General features: G+C 50.3%; 1 protein-coding gene and 1 long non-coding RNA gene across 2 annotated transcripts in view; one reads left to right on the forward strand and one right to left on the reverse strand.

Moving 5' to 3' along the window:
* Positions 1-200: 200 nt before the first annotated feature.
* Nid1 (nidogen 1) overlaps positions 201-19065 on the reverse strand; it is a 70786-nt gene continuing 51921 nt past the window's right edge. Inside the window, exons 13-20 of the mRNA XM_027948013.2 lie at positions 14731-14958; positions 13045-13217; positions 9020-9146; positions 5530-5701; positions 4877-5034; positions 3807-3930; positions 3044-3156; positions 201-2135 (exon numbers count right to left, since the gene is read on the reverse strand). Of these exons, the coding sequence (XP_027803814.2) occupies positions 2014-2135; positions 3044-3156; positions 3807-3930; positions 4877-5034; positions 5530-5701; positions 9020-9146; positions 13045-13217; positions 14731-14958 (1217 nt within the window). The 3' untranslated portion in view covers positions 201-2013. The remainder of the gene's footprint in view (positions 2136-3043; positions 3157-3806; positions 3931-4876; positions 5035-5529; positions 5702-9019; positions 9147-13044; positions 13218-14730; positions 14959-19065) is intronic.
* LOC114102541 (uncharacterized) lies at positions 5537-17423 on the forward strand. The gene is made up of 3 exons (XR_003584526.2): positions 5537-5746; positions 11729-11804; positions 17019-17423. It is a non-coding gene; the product is annotated as an uncharacterized lncRNA (long non-coding RNA).

The raw sequence follows: 19065 nt of genomic DNA on the forward strand, positions 1-19065 counted from the left end.
AACAAAATTTTTTAATTTCCTGCACTAATATTTGTACAGCTGTAAACTCAAGGAATCATTCAACAACACTTGTATAATCTGGGAGAACAGTTAATAAGCACCTTCAATGGTTTCCACAGTTTAAGAACTTACCATTTGAAACATTTTAGAATGTCTATTGAAATGAAGAAAAGTTATTATGAAAATCATACAACATCATGTTGAACATTTGATATAGAGGGTTTAATATGGAATGATAAATATAAAAAGAAATTTATTGAGTTGTGCTACATATAAGGTCCATGTGTTCCCCAAATCTTGTGATTCTTGGGGATATAGTTGCCTCTCAAACCCAACTGTATAGAGAAAGCCACCCTCGCAACCCAGGCTCCCAGGTACTGCAGGGCAGGTGAGGACAGAAGCAGGAAGTGCTGAGTGTGCCGGGCCTGTAAGAAAGTGGAATCCTTCCACAGGGAGAATTTCATGCAAAATCTTCCATGTCCTCAGGATAAGCATTCTTTGGCAAAATGTTCCATTTTCTCTTTGGCACTTTTTAAGGATTTTTGTTCTTGCTGTTCCTAAGTCCTCTTCCCTCCCCTTCCTCTGGGGTTCACCTTTCCTGCTCCCCATCCATCTCTTTGGCATTATTTAAAGGGGCTAGTTACTGCTGTTCTTGAATCCCCCCAACATTTCCTCTCGGATGTTCCTTTCCTGCTCTCCCTCAGTCTCTCTGTGGTGCTTTCCACTGAGTCTTCTCTCTGCCCTTGCTCTACCCTCTACCAACTCAAACTCCTTATGCTCAACTTTCAATCCAAAATTTCTATTGTTTTAGGAATTTGGGAGACGGTTGGAAAAAAAGATGAACATTAATTACTCATATGGTCAGGAAATTTTTTTTTCACAAAAAAATTGTAGAAACATAAACATGAAATGAAGCAATGGTCCCTTGAATTAGACCAATGAGAAATTAAGGGGTCTGAACTATTAATATAAACTCTCAACTAGATCTTCCTGGATTGTGTCTTTAAGTAAGAATACATACAGCAAGAGGTACAGATAGAGAGAGAAACAAAGAAGTGAGTTGGTGGTTGAGAGTATATTGGTTCTCAGGCATGGAGGACAGAGATGAGGTGCTGTGATGGGTCACCCGGAACCAGTCCCAGCCTGTGCCTCAGACAGGTCTCCATGAGGAGACAGAACACAGGTACCAGCAGTGGCACTGAAGACTAGCACAGCATTAGTGATCAGAGACTGAGAAGCAGGTGCTTTGGGCAGAGAGAAATAATTTGGTGATCTTTGGTATAATTTAAGGCACATGAACATAATCCCCTATCCCCAAACATCTGATTCTACATCTTAAAATTCCTACCTCAGAATACCTTTCAATTTAAGCCTTTGACTACCAAAGACTACTGCTGAAATGCCAATGTTTTATCCAGGGGGTGCTACTCATTATCATCTACTAAATACCTGTATGTTCTTAGGATGGTGCAATTAAAAGGCAGAGCACACACACTACAGCTGTCACCTCAGGTAGGATGAAGGGGCGAAAAAGATGCGAATAAAGAAAGGAAGCCTGTGAGGGCTTTCTCCCTCCTTTCCTTCCTCCCTCCCAACCTCACCTAGGAAGGCCCTGGCTGGTGTGACAAGGAGCTGCCAGGATGGTAGGTGGCTCAGAATCAAGGCTGAGCTCGTAAGGCCACAGAACAATGGACCACTCAGGCCTGTGAAGAGTCTGCTCACCCTGGGGAAAGGACTTAGGGCACTGGATGGCACCTAATTTTGAGCTGGGCTCTATGAGCTCATCTGAGTGTTGGGGTCAGGGTGGGTGATCCTGTCCTCGTGCAGAGATTTCCCACTGCAGAAGTCCAGGGTGTATGTTCTAGTGAAGAATGAGGGGAAAGTTGTTGCTTAGGCTTGGCTAGCCTGGGCCCAGTGGTCAGTCAGCTGGAGGGCAGTTTTCAATCTGGACCAAGTAGTTTCAAGTAGGGTGCTGCTGTGAAATACTTGGATGGGGATAAGACACTCTGATCTTCATTTCCGCTCTATACAGTCAACTCCCAGAGTGTTGTCAGGGCAACGACAGGTCCTGCTCCCCGGGGTGGCCAAGCAGAGGTGGGTGCAGCCACCATTGTTCACCGAGCAGTAGTTGTGACCTGGAAAAGGCAGAAATCAGGTCTACAGCCTCCTCTTTGACCTGACTTGACAGCCATTTAAGAGAGAGGCCTCTCTCTGAACCCCTTTTGGGTTTCCCAAAGGCCAAGCTCATGAGGGATCCAGGGGAAGAGGGAACACTGGGCCTAGCACTCAGCTAAAGCTGAGCTAGTTATTATTCCCTCATGGTTACACCACATGGGTAAGAGCACAGATTCCTAATTTGGCAGCTATACATATTCATAGGCCTCATGGAGGATTCGCAACTCCAACTTAGAGCTGGAATTTTAAAGTACAAAGTGCTTGCAGTCTAGCTGGTACACCAGTCTCCACTTGGACTGGGCAAAGGAGGGAAGTGGAGGAGGAAATGGGTCAGACCAAGGGCTTGGAGAAGCAGCACAGCACAATCTGGGGAGCCAGGCACCTGGAGCTCCCTGTGGCTCTGCCACTGTGAGGGAGCAGGTTGATTTTAAAATGAGCATAACAACAGTGCCCACTGCACAGGGCTGCCAGGAAGACTGAATGAAGGCTGAGTTGTGCACAGGAAGTGCCCCGCCCACAGCACACACCACGCTGAGTTTGCAATTCTTCTTGTTATTATTAACTACTGCTGCTGCTGTCAGGTCAAATGGGCGAAGACTCAAAGCTGCAGAGATCCTAACATTAAGGTTCCCATTTGGAACCTGAAGGCCAAGCACCTCCAGGCCCAGCCTGAGACTCAAGACTTTGCCCGCCATGTCCATTTCTCATCTTTTGTTTGTGTCTGGCTCACCACTCAGTGATAAAGAACCCTGGAGGGTGGAACTGCAGCTCACCCATCGCGGGATCAGGCTACCAGCAGATGTGACAGCCATGATGTAGGCTATGAGGATCCCCCCAGCCCCCAGGAGCTTCAACATGGGTGCGTTACCTTGGGGACACTGTGACAGGGCGGTGGTGATGCCATATAGCCGGGTCTGCTTGTGGGGCTGGAAGCTATCCGTCTCTCTGGAAATAGCAAGATCGACAGCGACTACGGAATTCCTACAAAGCACGGAAGGGAAGAGGTTGAAAAACGTATCTGGTGGCTTGACCTTTCCTCCACCGGGCAGCCTCTGTGCGGTTTAGGGAAAAATTGGAGTCCATAAATAGACACGGGGGCCCTAGGCATCCCTCCCTCCCCTTGGGAGTCAAGACTGCATTTCTTTGACTTCTTAAAGGCAAAAATTAGCTCACTCCTTCCTCCCACACTAAATTTTGGGAGAGACCTAGTAGCTATACACAGGCCCTTGCCAGTCACCTCCTCGAGCTAACCCTCCAACTGTAGGAAGTGGTGGTCAAGAAGAGACAAGGATATTGCAGTTTGAGGACTATAATGAGGCAGGCCTGGAGCCCCCCAGCTAAGTGATCTTGGGCCAGCTCCTGAGAAAGAACAGACACACTCAGGAAATCCAAGTTTATAGATCTGAGGTGCCCAGCTAGGGGCATCCAGATGATATATGCCCTCCCCCGTTCTCCCCAGAGTCCTGATCTCCCTCCTCCACCCTCCTCTGTCACAACCAGAAGGGTGACAGTGAGAAGGCATCTCTGAAGGCTCAAAGATCAAGTCAAAAGGCCAGAGGGAAGGGCCTGGTCTCCCAGAGACAGGGTGGGACAGCAGGCCTGCCCAGTCCCCATGGCCACAGTGGACATACGTCTTCCAGTCTGTGTAATACAGATTCTTCCCATAGCTCGTCACAGCGAAAGGATACTGGAGCCCTTCGAGAACCCTGCGTCTGCTGGGCTGACCTGGGTTCAGGCATTCTGCCTGATGGGTGCCTGTGTGCAGCAAAAACAAGGCGGTCATTGTTCATGCAAGAAATGGGCCCTTTGTGTCACAAGACGAGACCAAGGAGGGCGAGGGCCGGAGACGCTCTGTGCTGCACGGCCGAGTCCTCAGGAACACGCACAACTTGCTCTCAACACGTGGTCGTCCCTTCCTCCCACCTTGCCCCTTGGTCTGTCACCACCCCTGTGTCCAGGCACCCACACCTGGTCCTGCTGGGGAGACATGAGCCAGGGCAGAGGAACCATGCCTCAGGCACCCTAGGCTTTCCTCCTCTGAGGAGGGGGCGACATCCTCCAGCTCCTGATCAAGTCCCTGCTCCCTGGGTTCAGCGTGCTGGGGGGTGGCTGCTGCTCAGCAGCTGTGTACAGCCTGCACTGAGGCCTCACACGCCGGTCAGAGGCTGCCTTATCATCTCAGAGTTTATCTCACCCCCTTGTCTCAACCAGACAGGTCAAGTCCCACTGTCTCTGCATCCCCTGTGCACCTGACAGTGTAGGGAATGGAGAAGGAACGCAACAGACTTTTACAGACAGGGACATTCCTCCCTAATCGGCAACCTGCCTACATCCCTATCCTGAGGGACACCCCACATCTGCCAAAGCAGGGCACACTGCAGGGACCCCATGGGGGTTGCTTTCCTTGTGTCTTCCTGGGCTCAACGTTGCATCTAAGCTCTTGGGGACACGAGGGAGCTATGGGCACTATGCAATGCCACTTAGAACAGGGGACAGCCAACCTCTGAAAGGACAGATAGGTTCTGTGAGCCCAGAGGCAAAATCGAGGGTGGCACTCAGGTGTTTATATAACCATTTAAAATGCAATGTTTTACAATATAAAAGCCATTCAGAGCTTCCCGTTATATAAAACCAGGCAGTGGGTCAGCTGGCCAACTCCTGCCTGAGATCAAGGATGCTCCCAGAGTCAAGCTCCCGTCACCTGCATCCACCCAGCATAGCTGGGAAGAGAACACATCAAAGGTCAGGCCGTTGGGCAGGCCCAGATCATCCTGCACAAGGATCCTCCGGTTGGTGCCATCCATGTAGGAAGTTTCAATTTTGGGGCGGTCTCTGTTCCAGTCTGTCCAATAAAGGTTCCTGGCAGAGGAAAAGGAAGGGAAAGAGGAAGAGGAAATATTGAAGACATTGAGGGAAAAGTTAATAAAAAATGCTTTTAAGGAACCTGAAGACAAGAGTGGCAGATAGGAAAACAGGACGCCTACACAGGATCTGGAGGGGTGAAGAAGCTTTTCCCTGTGCAAGGACCCTTGGACCTAGTGCTCCTGCCTCGGACTTAGTTATTCAATTATCAAATTCAGTTCCTTTTAACCTAAAGGACATATCTCAAAAGAGCTATTAACAAAACAATGCTCTGTAACTGGCATAAACACACGACGGTACCCAGCATGCTGCCGTCACACAGGAGGGCACAGCAGAACCAAGGGACTGACTAAGGCAAGCAGGTCACCCATTGTAGGCCCACAGGTATCCTGTACTCAAGTCAGGAGAGCAAGGCTGAGTTAGAACCTCACATCAGGGAATAGCCAAAGGACCAGACAGAGTAGATGCACACACATATTTACACAAAGATACCCTCTCACGGAATCCGTCACAATGCCTCTTGGATTCACCAAATCCGTCTCAAAAAGCACCCGGCGCTGTGTGCCATCCAGCTTTGCAACTTCTATTCGATCCAGGTGGGAATCGGTCCAGAAGATGTTGCGGCCAAGATGGTCAACGGCAATACCTTCTGGGCTTCCCAGATCTAGAACCAAAGATGGAACTTCTGGGATTGTTTTCTTCTAAGCAGGTGAGATTAGACTTTTCTTTTTCTTTTGCAGCACTGACGATCAAACCCAGGGCCTTGGCCATGCTAGGCAAATGCTCTACCACTGAGCTCCGTCCCCAGCCTAAGATCATTTTTTGGGGGGAGGGGGTACTGGAGATTGAACTCAGGGGCAATTTATCACCTAGCTACATCCCCAGGTGATTTGCATTGTATTTTGAGATAAGGTCACGCTAAGTTTCTTGGAGCCTCGCTAAGATGCTGAGGCTGGCTTTGAACTTTCGATCCTCCTGCCTCAGCCTCCCAAGCCCCTGGGATTACAAGATCAACCTTCTCTGATTGCTCAGTGCTGCTCCACAGTGCATCCAATCCTTGCACTTTTGAGAAACCAAATGGAATGTGAAATGCTTGTTGTTTATAAGATAAGCAACTCAAAGCAACAAATGTGAGAATGCCCCTCATTCTCTCCTTGTCCATTCCTGTGTGCTGCCCTGAGAAACAGGATGGTCACCGACTACTAAGCTATGGCCAGGCCATTAAGTAGACCACAGCCAATCACAATTCAGACTGAGTTACTGAGACCATGGAGAAGAGACATGGGACCCAGCCTGCAGAGACCAGGAAAGCATCCCTGGGGGCAAAGACACCTCTCAACGCTGGCTCCTGAAGGACCAATGGGAGTCTGTCAGGCAAAGAAGCCAGGTAAGTGTTTCCAGGTAGTGGGCAGCACACAGGCATCCAGGAAGACTGGAAAAGGCTTGACATGGACAGTGTGTCATTTTCTATGGCTGGAGACCGCGAGGCTGGGAGAGTGGCTAGAGACACAGAGAGGATGCCTGGGCGGTGAGCTCAGAGCTCAACTCCCAGGTAAAGGGAGGCAGGGGACGGTCTCAAGGTGGTGACAGACAATGGATCTTCCTCATTAACTATTCGGACCAAGGCGTTCAGGGAAACTGTACTTTCATACAAGCACAAGGGGTATCAAAAAGTGCTGCCAGTGACTATGAATAACACCCACTGTCTTCCTGGACCCCAGCTGCCATTTTGTCACTGCACAGCAAAGTCTTCACAGCAAGCCTGCAGCACTTGGTCCAAAGGTCAAGTTTCCTATGGTTTTCTGACTATAAATTTTTTTGAAGTTAAAAAATGACATTGTGGGATTTATTGGCACTCTAGGTTCTCCCCCTGAATGGAGGACAGAGGGTCCCTGAGCATGGCTGGGGTGTAGGCAGGAAGGGGAAGAGGCTGCTCCCCCTGGGGTAAGAGAACCATCTAGTACCATGTTGCCTCCTCTGCGTATGAGGGATGGCCCCTCAGCCCCTCTGGATCAGCCTCACTGGGCACAGCACGGCAGTGGGCCACAAACTCTGGAAACATCAAGCTCTGGGAAAGGAGCCCTCAGCAGAACCCACACTCCCACACCATCTCTATTACTATTCATACCCAAAGGAGCGCTCTGGATCTTCCCCACGCCCCTAGAGGCCAAAGGACAGCGAGAGGACCCTCTGGCTTCCAGAGGGAACCAGAATAATCCATTCTGTGCACAGGAGGAATGAGGGCATCGGGTGACAGATGTGGGCTGCCCACAACAGTGTCTTTGCAGGCACCAGGGGAACCCCTGAGGGAGCTCCACGTCAGGTACACAGCCAGGTCCTGATCTCAAACCAAGAGCCGTAAGCCTCCCTCCCCCACCCCGAAGACGCTGCTTCATGGATGGTTCTTCTAAAGGGAAGGCCTGGAGAGCCCGTCCCCTTTTGCACAGGCAAGGTCACATGTCCCCTGCTGCTATGTCAAAAGGAAATGGAAGATTACGCTTACTGAAGATATCAGGACTTCAGTGTGGGGAAAGAAAGAGACACCCTGGATTCAGACTGTACAAAATCAGGGGGGGAAGGGATAATGCCCAGGACCACCCAGACTCCCAAGGGAAGCACCCGCCTTGTCACACCAAGGAGTCCACTGGACGTTTCTTTCTCCTTTTGGTTTAATTCTGTGCTTCTGCAGTTAAGTAGGCTTTTGCCTGGAATGTGCTTGAAGCTTTCTTGGATGATTATCAGCTCCAAAGGCAACAGGAAATAGCAGAAGATGACCTACTCCCCTCATCCACTGGATTTTGAACTTGAATTGTAGATAATAGGAAGAGCTTTTCAATAGAGATAACAGGCAAAAGGGCATTTTCAAATCTCCAGCTCCTTAAGCCAGAGCAGGAACACTAGCAGACATCATTTAATAGCCCATCAGTTTCCAGAAAAGGATTTAGGGTCCAAGGGCAAAGCCAGGCAGAGTCAACTCAGACTCAGTTTAATTCCTGCTGCATGGTCTCTGGGGAAGGCCCTGAGGAAAGGAAAGCATGCCCCAGGGGCAGCTCCACAGACATAGGACCCTTCAGAACATCATCTGTGAGAGAATCTTGAACCTAGAAGTTGAAGAAGCCACACTCAGTCCCAAGGGAAAAGAAACACAACATGAAGCCTCTGTCCTGCAGAGATGAGTCTCTGAATATTTACAGAGGAGCAAGAGTGTTTTCTACAACAAATAACACCAAAGGTGGTGTCTTTTGAGTAAGAATATTCTCGAGGCAACCGACGAGGAGGCATAACTTAAGCAACGCATGCTTCTTGACAGTTTTGGTTCAGAGGAATTTTTACAGATCCTGGGATTTTTGTTATAGATATGTAAAACATACTTAAACAAAATGGTCTAGATTTTTCACCTGGAGGCATTAAAATCATGCACAGAGCCCTTGGCTGACTTCAGCATCCTTAAGTCAAGGGATAGAGATGAAATGTTGAAGGTAGGCTACGCCAAGGCAGCATGCGCTTCACTACCAGTGATCAGCAAACACAGGACTGTCTAAAGAATCCAGCCTGGTTTGCTACACTTTTCTGACCTAAGCAATCCCAAGTAAGCCTCTGGGGTGTGAGGAAGAAAGAGCAGCAACCCCCCACCCCCACCCCCGCACCTGCGTTGCAGGCTGATGCAACAGCCCTTTACCTTGACCACCGTCTCGGGCATAGACTCATAGCTCAGGCTTGGAAGTGGCTGGCAACTCTCCCGACTTCATGATTTACCCACCTGTTGCCTTTGGGAAACCTTCTGAGCACACTACGTGCACCCCGAGAACCTGGCTCAGCAGCCAGACGGGGACTGGGTTACAAACAGACAGTGATTTTGGCCTTTCTAGTTCATGAAAACTGACCACATGAGCTTCAGAGAAAGGCACAGGCACTGTCCTGTTTGATTTTATTCCCCCGAGGCTGGCTAGCAATGGATTCCCCGAAGTGTCTGCCTGCCCACCTTGTCGGATGATGGTGGCTGGCTCCCCACCGTGCAGGCTGGCTCTCCCAATGGAAGGTTCGCTGATGTCCGTCCAGTAAATCATCTTGTCCACGCAGTCAAAGGCCAGTCCAATGATGACTTTCGTCTGGAAGTGAAGACCAGTGGTGAGAACGTTCACCCTAGCATCCGAGTTAATAGAAGATGGCTGGATAAAGAGGTGGGAAAAAAGACTTCTAACCTGACCTACACCACAGGCAAAATTCAGGTCCAAAACAAGAAACTCCTAGAAGAAATCATTCAACAACATCTCCACACGCTTCCAAATGAACTCACCCCTGAGGCCAAGCTTGCAGGACAGACAGGGCAGCTCCGCAGGGAACTCCCAGTCGTAGGACTGAACTTCTAAATTGTTACAGCAGATTGTAAATGTGAAAGCTATAAACCTACACTATATTTAGATCTAGGTTATAGGTTAAATTAAATAATAAGTTTGTATTATATATTATATTTATTTTCTTACATATGTAGCTATCAACTAATTAGGTAGTCTCTGAAAACAAGACAGCTCTGTGTACCTGTGGGTGGACATGACAGCAGAAGGCACCATGACCAATGGCTCTGGCCCCACCTCTGGGTCCCTCTCACCGTATCCATGCTCATCGGCTTCTCTAGCCCCCATCTTAGAAAAGAAGGAACATTTCCTGCAGTAACACACTGAGACTCCCTTTCCACACCAATTCTTACAAAAAGAAAGCGTAAAAGGATCAGAGGAAACAGCTGAGTAGTTTTTTGCACATGTGATTTGAGTTTAACAGAAATCTATTGGGCCACTCTTGTGTTTGAAGAGCCACCAGGAGCTAGACATTGGAGTAAGCCACCTCTCCTCGGAAGAGGTGAATCTGTTCAGAAGACACCTTCAAGAGGCTGAGCAAGAAGCCTGGTCTCTGATACCTGTCAGCTTCCTATCTCCACCACTGACCAGGTGATGTCTGATCCCCCAGACATCTTCAGCAAGAACCTTGCTAGGTCAGTTTAGCCAGAGTCCCCCTCACCCTGATGTTTCCTCTTAGTGATTTTCTCCTCTCTGATCCTCATGCTGCTCCTTGGCTATAAATTCCCACCTGTCCAAGCTGTGTTCAGAGTTGAGCCCAATCTCCTCCTCATGGCAAGACCTGGTTGAGTGGTCCCTACACCTATTGAGATGGTCCTGAAAAAGTCTTCTTTATCATGCTTTATTGAATATTAATACATATTTTTTTCTTAACATCATCAGTTACGATGAACTATGGTGATATTTAGCAAGACTCCATCCCAGTAAGGACACCCAGTAAATTAAATTGTCCGAAGCCTCAAAATAAGCCCTTTCCCCACAGGTTGTTTTGGTAAAGCCTAGTTCAGATCTTTTGCAAATTTAAGTATTTAAAAGCTAGGTATTTGCATAAAATTTAGCCACTGGGAGAACCAGGTGAAGGGTACACAGGACCTCTCTAAACAATCTTTTGATCTTCCTATGCTTCTATAAAAATTTTCAAATAAAAAATCAAAAACAAAACAAGGACACAAACTTGATCAAAGAGCAAGAACTTCATCTCTAGGAATTGCTCTTGAGAGGCCTGGGAAGGAGCTGGCAGCCTGAGTGATCTCAGCCCATAATGAGGTCAGGCTCTGTCTGAAGCCTGGGAACACTGAATTATGCAGGTACAGGAAACTCTGGGGTGGGTGCTTGGTTGTGGACACAGGACACAGGCCAGGCAAAGGCTCGGGAGGGAGGCTCTGAAGACGAGGATGACCTTTCACTGGGAAAATTAAGGTTATCAGCACATACTTCCCCTGTAGAGGTCAGGGCAAAGGGACAGTGACCCCTACCTCACACCACATAGAAAAATAAACCCCAAACAGATGGAAGGCCTAAACTTCAAAGCTAAAACTATAACATACTTAGAAGAAAATACAAGGGAAAAGCCTTGTGATGTTAGACCCGCCCGGCAAATTTGTTGAATATGACACCAAAAGCACAGACAACAGAAGAAAAACTAGATTAATTAGACAAAATCAAAATGTAAAATTCTGTGCTCTATAGGATACAATCAATAGCGTGAAAGGGCGACTCCTGGAATGGGAGAAAATATCAGCAAAACATATATTTTATAAGGGGTTAATTGCCAGAAAAAGTATATGTGTGTGTGTGTATGTGTATACACACACGTGTGCGTGCATGTATGCACATGTGTACATATATGTATCACGTGTGTATATACATGTATACGTATATACATATATAAACACACACACAAACACATATATATATAAACACTCCTACAATTAACTCAATGATAAAAATCTGATTTTTAAAAATGGGCAAAGGACTTGAATGGACATTTCTCAAAAGCAGTTATATGAATGGCCGATAAGCACCTGATAATGTGCTCACCACCACTAATCATTAAATCAACCATAATATGATGGCGCTTGCACTCAACAGGATAGCAATTATCACAGGAAAGACAAGCAGGAAATAGCAAGTATTGGTAAGGACGTGGATAATCTCAAACTCTGTGTTCTGCTGGTGGGGATGTGAAGTGGCACAACCACTGTGGAGCACACATGGCAGTCCCTCAAAACATCAAACGCAGGGTTAGCACGGGAGCCAGCAGTTCCACTTGTAGGTATAGAGCCAAAGACAGAAGGAGAGGCTCAAACAGGTCTTTTTTTTACCTGTATTCACAGCAGCAAGATTCACCACAGCCAGAAGGAGGCAGCAACCCAAGCGTCCATCGACAGAAGAGCAGATAATGAAAATGTGGTACGTACATGGGAGGGATATTGCTCAGCCTGGACGTTCTGACACACGCTACAATGTGGATAAACTCTGAGGACAGTATGCTGAGCAAAAGGAGTCAGACACACACAAAAACAAGTACAGTGTGGTTCTACTCATGTAAGAACTTAGAGGAGTCCAGTAGTTAGGGACAAAAAGTAAAACGGTGGCTGCTAGGTCGGGCGGGGTGTGGGGATGAGGAGTTGGGCGTAGTGGGTAGAGTCCCAGTTGGGCAGATGGAGAAAGCTCTGTAGATGACGGAGGTGACAGCTGCATGACTCAGCACATCCTCTCCCCTGGGTCCTGGGAGAAATGACTTCACAGGAGTCCCACCCATTCCCACTCCCCGGGAGCGTGGGCTGGAGGGGACTGAGACGGAACCCAGAGGGTCTGTCTCCATTGGGGCAACTGGAGAACACAGGGTCGTTCACAGGGTCACTCATGCATCTGTCCAGCAGATGCTTCTGCCCTGTCCTGTGGTGCAGATGCTGTTGGGAAGACAGACACCAGATACTAAATATCCAGTGTCAAGTAGCATGAAAGAGAGAAAGGGCAGTGTAGGTGGCTATCTGGACGTGGGGACAGGACAGGCCTGAGAGGGGATGTTGGGGCATAAGTTTGCATGAAGAGTGAGGCAGCAAGCTGTGCAAGGGCTAGGGGTGAGGAAACTCCAGGCAGGGAACAGCCAGTGCAAGGGCCCTGGGGTGGGAGCGTGCGTGGCCTGACTGAGCACTAGCCAGGGGGCCAGAGCCACTGAGTGCAGATAGTAGTAGGAAGTGGGGCAGGAGAGGAAGCCGGAGGGCAGCTCCTGCCTAATGGAAAAACCCCCAACCTACAAAATGTACTTTGAAGCTCTGAAAAGCCTCTGGGCAGAGCTTGCTCCTGCCTCAGGGCAGATGTGAGGACCTTGATTGAGAAGCCCCTGGGAGGTGAGTGACCACAGATTCAGAAGGTCTAACCCAGCAGCAGCACAGAGACCATTCACCAACTCACAGGAAGCCCCAGGCAAGGCGTCTTTGGAAGGCTGGCTGTGTCTGACTCTGTCTCACTGTGAGCCTCTCGGCTAGCTGGGCAATGGGGGGCCCCAGTGAGGTGAGCACTCAGGCCCCATGGAGGGGGTGCCTGGCTCCAGGGGCCAAGCCAGGGGTCCTGGTCTGGCTGCTCTGCTCGTTTCTCTGGGGCATGGGAGCAGGAGCTGCCACCAGGCCCAGAGGCGGGCACTCACCGGGATGTGAAGCAGCGCCTTGGCTTCCGTCTTCCTCATGGTGCTGCCCTCCAGGGGCAGGCGCTCGATCTTCCCAGTCTGGGCAAAGAGCAAGTGGGTCCCAGGGGGCAGGGGGATGACGGCTGTAGGCACCAAGGGTCTCTGGGGAACGGGGGGAGCCACTGTACTCAGACCTGGGGAACAGGACAGTCAATGAGCAAGGCTGTACACACGGGAGATGCACAGGTGCACACGTACATGCTCACAGGTGCACACACATAAACAATTCACATGCACACACATATGAGCACACCTACACAGACACATGCACACACATATGAACACACCTACACAGACACATGCACACACACAAGCACACCTACAGACACATGCACACACACGCGAGCACACCTACACAGACACATGCACACACCCACACAGGCACCCACATGCCAGGTCACGTCACCTTTCTGGCACCACAAGATGCACAGCCATACAGGGCTCATTTTCCCTCTGCAAGCTCCAAAGCAGGAGGCCTGCAGTCAACACGAGGGTGTTGGTGACGATGAGGCAGCACATGAGTTGGGCATTCCAGGTGCAGGGGGAAGTGGCTAGCCTCCTTCTGACAGAAAGGACTGGGCTATTCCTCTGTCACTGGACACCGGCTGCAGTGGTGAGGCACAGCAGCCGGAAATCCCTGCTGAAGGGAGTTGCCTTCCCCTGGGTGCTGCTGAGTCCTTTACTGCCCATCAGAAGCCCCTTCCTATGGCATGGGACAGGGCACCCCAAGACCAGCACCCAGGGGCTCAGCCTGGCCACAGAGGCCGTCCTCTCCCTATGCTGCTCACTCCTGGCCCTGCTCAAAGCTATGGTTTATGAGGTGCTGCTTTGCGAGGCCTCCCCATCAGCCCACCGTGCACACCAGGACCCCTGTGGGCTCTCCTCCCGGCCCTGTTCCTGTCTGGTCCCTGCCCTTGGGTTCCGGGGGTGGCACCGTGACTTTCCTTGGCATCCCCCCACACTGCCACCCACTCTGTGTTGGCTGAGTGAAACGTGGAGTTGTGACAATCGCTTTGCTGTTTCTTAGCAGCTGTGGAGAAACATCTGGTGGGGGATCAATCTAGGATCACTAGCTACACTGAGTGTGGAGATCCAAAATTCGTTATCTTGGCTTTTGGTGACTTGTGACAGTGACCAATTTCCACATTTATGGCAGAGGCAGACCCTTAGAGCTGGGAAATGTCCTTGCTCATCCCTCAAGCTAAGGCCGAGGTCTGAGTCTGGGGCAGGAGTCTGCCCAGGGCCCCACAGCCCTGCTGGGCCTCGGGCCCCCTGGAGCCTTTGTGGTGAGGAGGGTTCAGAGCCAGCTTGCACCACCTGTGGGGCTGCCTGCCCCATGGGCTGAAGGGTGGCCTGAAGGGTGGCCTGGGCACCTCAAGGCCCTCAGGCACAACTGTGAAGGAGGGAACAAACCCCACCACCAGGGGCGGTTCCTGCCTTCCCTGCCGTCCCCTTGCCCAGACAGCCCAAGGCCAGGCCTCCCACACACCCTCTCTGCCACCACCTCAGGACCCATGCCACAGGCCCCGGTGGACATTCAGAGAAGGAAGAGAAGTGGTAGGAGGGTGGGGTGAGGCCAGGGCGGGTGACAGCAGCCCCACAGGCACTCCTTCTGGTCGCTAGCTGGGCAACCCTGTGTCCACTTACATGGGGGCATCATCCCGGGTCTGGTCCTGGTGCCCTCCAACTCACGGCCATCCCGGTCCACGCACCAGCAATAGCCAGTGCTGCCGTGGCATTGCGTGGGCGCGTAGTGCCCGTGCTCGTCACACTCGGGGACAAACAGCCCAGGGAGCCTGGGCCTCTGCGCGTCGGCTGCTCCCGCGGCTCCTAGAATGTGCTCTCGCTCCTGCTGACACCGGGTTTTCTCTGCCTCTGTCGGGAAGACAGCAAAAGGGGCCATCAGCTGGGGTGCGTCGGGGGGGGGGCACCCGAGGGCAGCCTCCCCTTGTGGATAGGTTTCATTCTGTCCATTTTTTAAAAAATAAAAGATCACTCTTATTTAATTTATGTAACTATCAATAATCTATTTATATTTCCTTTTCTCTCCTAAGCAATTTTTGGAAATTTTTAAAAATTGGGGCAAAGATAAAATGAACATAAGATAAAATGAACCGTTTTCAAATGTCAGTGGCACATTTGGTACCTTCTCAGGGCCATGCAACCACCTGAGCCCAGCAGCAGCTGCTCCCATCCCCTCCTCCCAGCCCCGGGAGACCGCCAGGCCTCGTCCAGTCTGGAGTCTGGCCCTTCTCTTGGTGAAGGTCTTCAAGGTTATCCCGTCCTACCTTGGGTCAGTCCTGCCCTCCCTGATGGCTGGCTGGGTGACATCTCTGGTCTGGCTATGCCACATTTTGTCTGTCTATCCATTGACGGACATCACTGGGTTCTAAGGAATTTTAAGTTTTTCTTAAATGTGTCCTTTGACCCCACAAGCTTTTGGCTGACTCATGTTGACTCAAAGCCAAAGAGTTGGGAAATTAAAAACCAGAATGTCCACCAACAGGGACCTGGCCTGTGTTTGGCTTGACACTTGGCCTCTGAATGGTGCAACTCAGACCCCAAGGCAAGGGAAAACGTTCTAAGTATTTCCCGGAACAAACAACTTCCAGGCACACAGAGCTGTAGCTGGCTCCACACTTGCTGGAACCCAGTCAAGCCACACGAGGACCAGGCCAAACAGGCCACTTGCGCAGTGCTGACCACATAAAACCAGGCCCCTAATCTCTATGCTGCTGATTACCAAGAGCTGCATTGGCCAATGTCTGGCTGCCCCTCCCCTGAGGGCCTCCCCTCCCCTGCCAGGTAACCCCTCAGAAACCCATTCAGGCATCCTTTAGGAAGCCCCCTCGGCCCCTGATGAACTCCAGGGCCCCCAGCTCACTAGCTCTGTAGCTCTCCTCACACCACCCCAGGGCTGGTCCTTCCCTGACTCCTGAGCAGACTCTAGGCTCTGAGAGGCGTGACCCACTCTCCTCCACCTCGGGAGGGGCGCCTACAGGACTGGGCTATGCTGAAGACCCACACCCACCCTGGCTAGAGGGAAGCCACAGGGGCACACTAGCAATCCTGGAGCGAGGGTCTAGACGAGGAGCCCAGTATATGGTGGACACGCAGAAGACTCTCCACAGGGCAGGAGAAAAGGAGGGCACACACCTCCCAATGACTAGAGGGCAAGACAGCTCTGGGGCAGGGCGTGGCCGACTCAGCCCAGTAAATATTTTCAGCTTTGTGGAGGATGCACACACTCCCCATCACAACCGCGCAACTTTGTGGTTGTAGCACGAAAGCAGCCATGTTTAATACACAAATGAGGGGCTGTGGCTGTGTTCCAATAAAACTGTATTCATAGCAAAGCATGGGCCACAGATTTGCCTGATAAGGACAGTGGCTGATGCCCCCTGTTCTAGGGGGCTTGCTTGTTATGTTGGGGGAAATTAAAAGTAGGTGTGAATTAATATACATTAATTAATGAAATGTGTGGTAATAACCTATGCTAAAGGCTGCGTATTCACAGACTTGTGCCTGAGAGTATTCTGGTTCCCAGGTCACTACTCCCGGGTTACCCTCCCTCTGCTGTAGAACAGAGACGGCAGTAGCACTAACGTCCCAGGACTGGTATGAGAAGTAAATGAAGGACAGTGCTGTGGCTTGAAAGTGCCCCCAACATTCTCCTGCTGGAAACTGGGTCCCCAGCACAACTGCGGTGGGAGGTGCCGACACCCCGAGGGCTATGTCTGAACAGATGGATTAGTGTTGTCAGAGGGGTCCTGATTAAAGGACGGAGTTCGGACCTGCTCCCTGCCCTCTCCCTCCCATGGGATGCCGTCTGCATGTTATGACGTGGCAAAAGGGCCCCTCACTGGTTGACCTTGGACTTCCCAGCCTCCAGAACTGTGAGCCAAATAAATTTCTCTTTCTTATAAATCACCCAGCCTCAGCTCCTGCTCCAGCAGAAAACAGGCTTAGACAACAAGACGACACACACAATCGGAATTTTAGGCTCTGCCTCCAAATGTTCATCTGTGACTGAACCCACACAGGCAGACACGGTGACATTAAGTGGATGAGCTGCCAATCAACGTTTAACGTGCCTTCAGTCTAGGCTGCCAGTCTTTAGGTTGGCCGGCTCAACACAACTGCTCCCTTGATTAGAAGCAGGTTGCTTGCCGAGAATGTGTGTGGAACCTGGCAAGAAGAAACTGCTTTTCTTTTGTACCAGAGGCTACTATAAAAAACAAAATGAGGGCTGGGGATGTGGCTCAAGCGGTAGCGCGCTCGCCTGGCATGCGTGCGCCCGGGTTCGAACCTCAGCACCACATACAAAGAAAGATGTTGTGTCCGCCGAAAACTAAAAATAAATGTTAAAATTCTCTCTCTCTCTCTCTAATAATAATAATAATAATAAAAAGTTCTATGCATGGCATGGGAGACCATCAGTTTAAAAAAACAAAACAACAACAACAAAAAAATGAAACCCTGGATGTAGGAAGGGCCAAGGAGATGAATGAGCCACTTGGGTTAGAACAAGAATGGCGGTTTCCCTGTGCTCTCTGACATCCAATGTGTTTATTTTCTCAAAACCTTACATTCCCACAGGGCCTTACAGTTTCTGCCTTAGCTGCCCCATACCATAGACATTTTATTTAGTTCCATTACAATCCTATGTGATAGGCAACTGTGGTTTCGTTTTGTTTGCAGTGTGGTGATTGAGCGCAGGGATGCTCCACCACTGAGCTACACCCCCAGTTCTTTCTGTCTGATTATTATTTGTTGTGGTTTGTTTTTTAAATTTTGAGACAGGGTCTTGCTAAATTACCTGGATGGCTCCTAACTTGCCATCCTCCTGCCACGGCCTCCTGAGTAGCTGGGATTGCGGGCTCACGCCACCACACCCCAAGACAACTGAGTTTTTACATTAAAGGAGAAACCTGCAACTCAACATGCTAACAGGCTCCCTGAGGCCCAGGCATGGGTAAGTGGTTGGGCTCTAACTAGAATCTCTGGATTCCTGGTCCAGGCCCCGTTCCTTCCGGCCTTGAATTTCTACATCTGTGCCCCAGGATGGCCGACACGCACTCACTGTCACGCCAACAACGATGGCACACATGGCCCCAAGGCACTCACTGAGGTCATCTGAGGGCTTAGACAGATTCTCCTCTTATCAACATCTCCACATGCTGCTGTTCCAGCACAGACGTTCTGTGTAAACCTGGAGTTTGACACAGGAGATCTCAAGTGATCTGGAGCTGGCAGCAAAACTCTTAATTGTGTCTTCAACTTACCCAGAGGGGGAAACCCCATTCTGACCTAGGAAATGGGATTTCAGGTGTGTTTATCAAGCTGTGACCTCAGTGGGTTTCCTGGATGGTTCCTCAGCCTGCCAGGGGCTGTGGCTTCCATCAGGGTCGGTGGGTGGGGAGGCCGGAAGATGCTTCTCCTGCACTGGCTTCTCGTTGGGAAAATGAAAACTCAGGCAGGCTTCTTCTCACCCTCTGAGAAGTGGCTGAGCCACTCAAGACCTGATACATACCTGAGGAAGGGTAGGAAGTCTAGGAGGGCTTTTCCTGTGGTGAGGACCAGGAGAATGAAAGCCAAGGAAAACCAAGGAGAAGGAGAAGTGAGGAGGAAGCCCTTCTTGACCTCTGGTTTTGCATTCCATGCCCCCCGTGGGATTCAGTTTGTCTCTATCAAATAAATGGCCATCACAAGCCAGGTGTAGAGGTGCACACCTGTAATCTCAGCAGCTCGGGAGGCTGAGGCAGGAGGATCTTGAGTTCAAAGCCAGCCTCAGCAACTTAGCAAAGCCCTAAGCAACTCAGCAAGACCCTTTCTCAAAAGAAAATATTAAAAGAGCTAGGGATGTGGCTCAGTGGTTGAGCACCTTTGGGTTCCATCCCTGGAACCAAAAAGAAAAAAGAAAAAGAGGCCATCGCAGAAGGAAGCCGAGCCTCTCTGATGGGGAGAACTCAAAGTGGTCTG

The sequence above is a fragment of the Marmota flaviventris genome, chromosome 12, assembly GCF_047511675.1.
Source record: "Marmota flaviventris isolate mMarFla1 chromosome 12, mMarFla1.hap1, whole genome shotgun sequence".
NCBI lineage: Eukaryota > Metazoa > Chordata > Mammalia > Rodentia > Sciuridae > Marmota > Marmota flaviventris.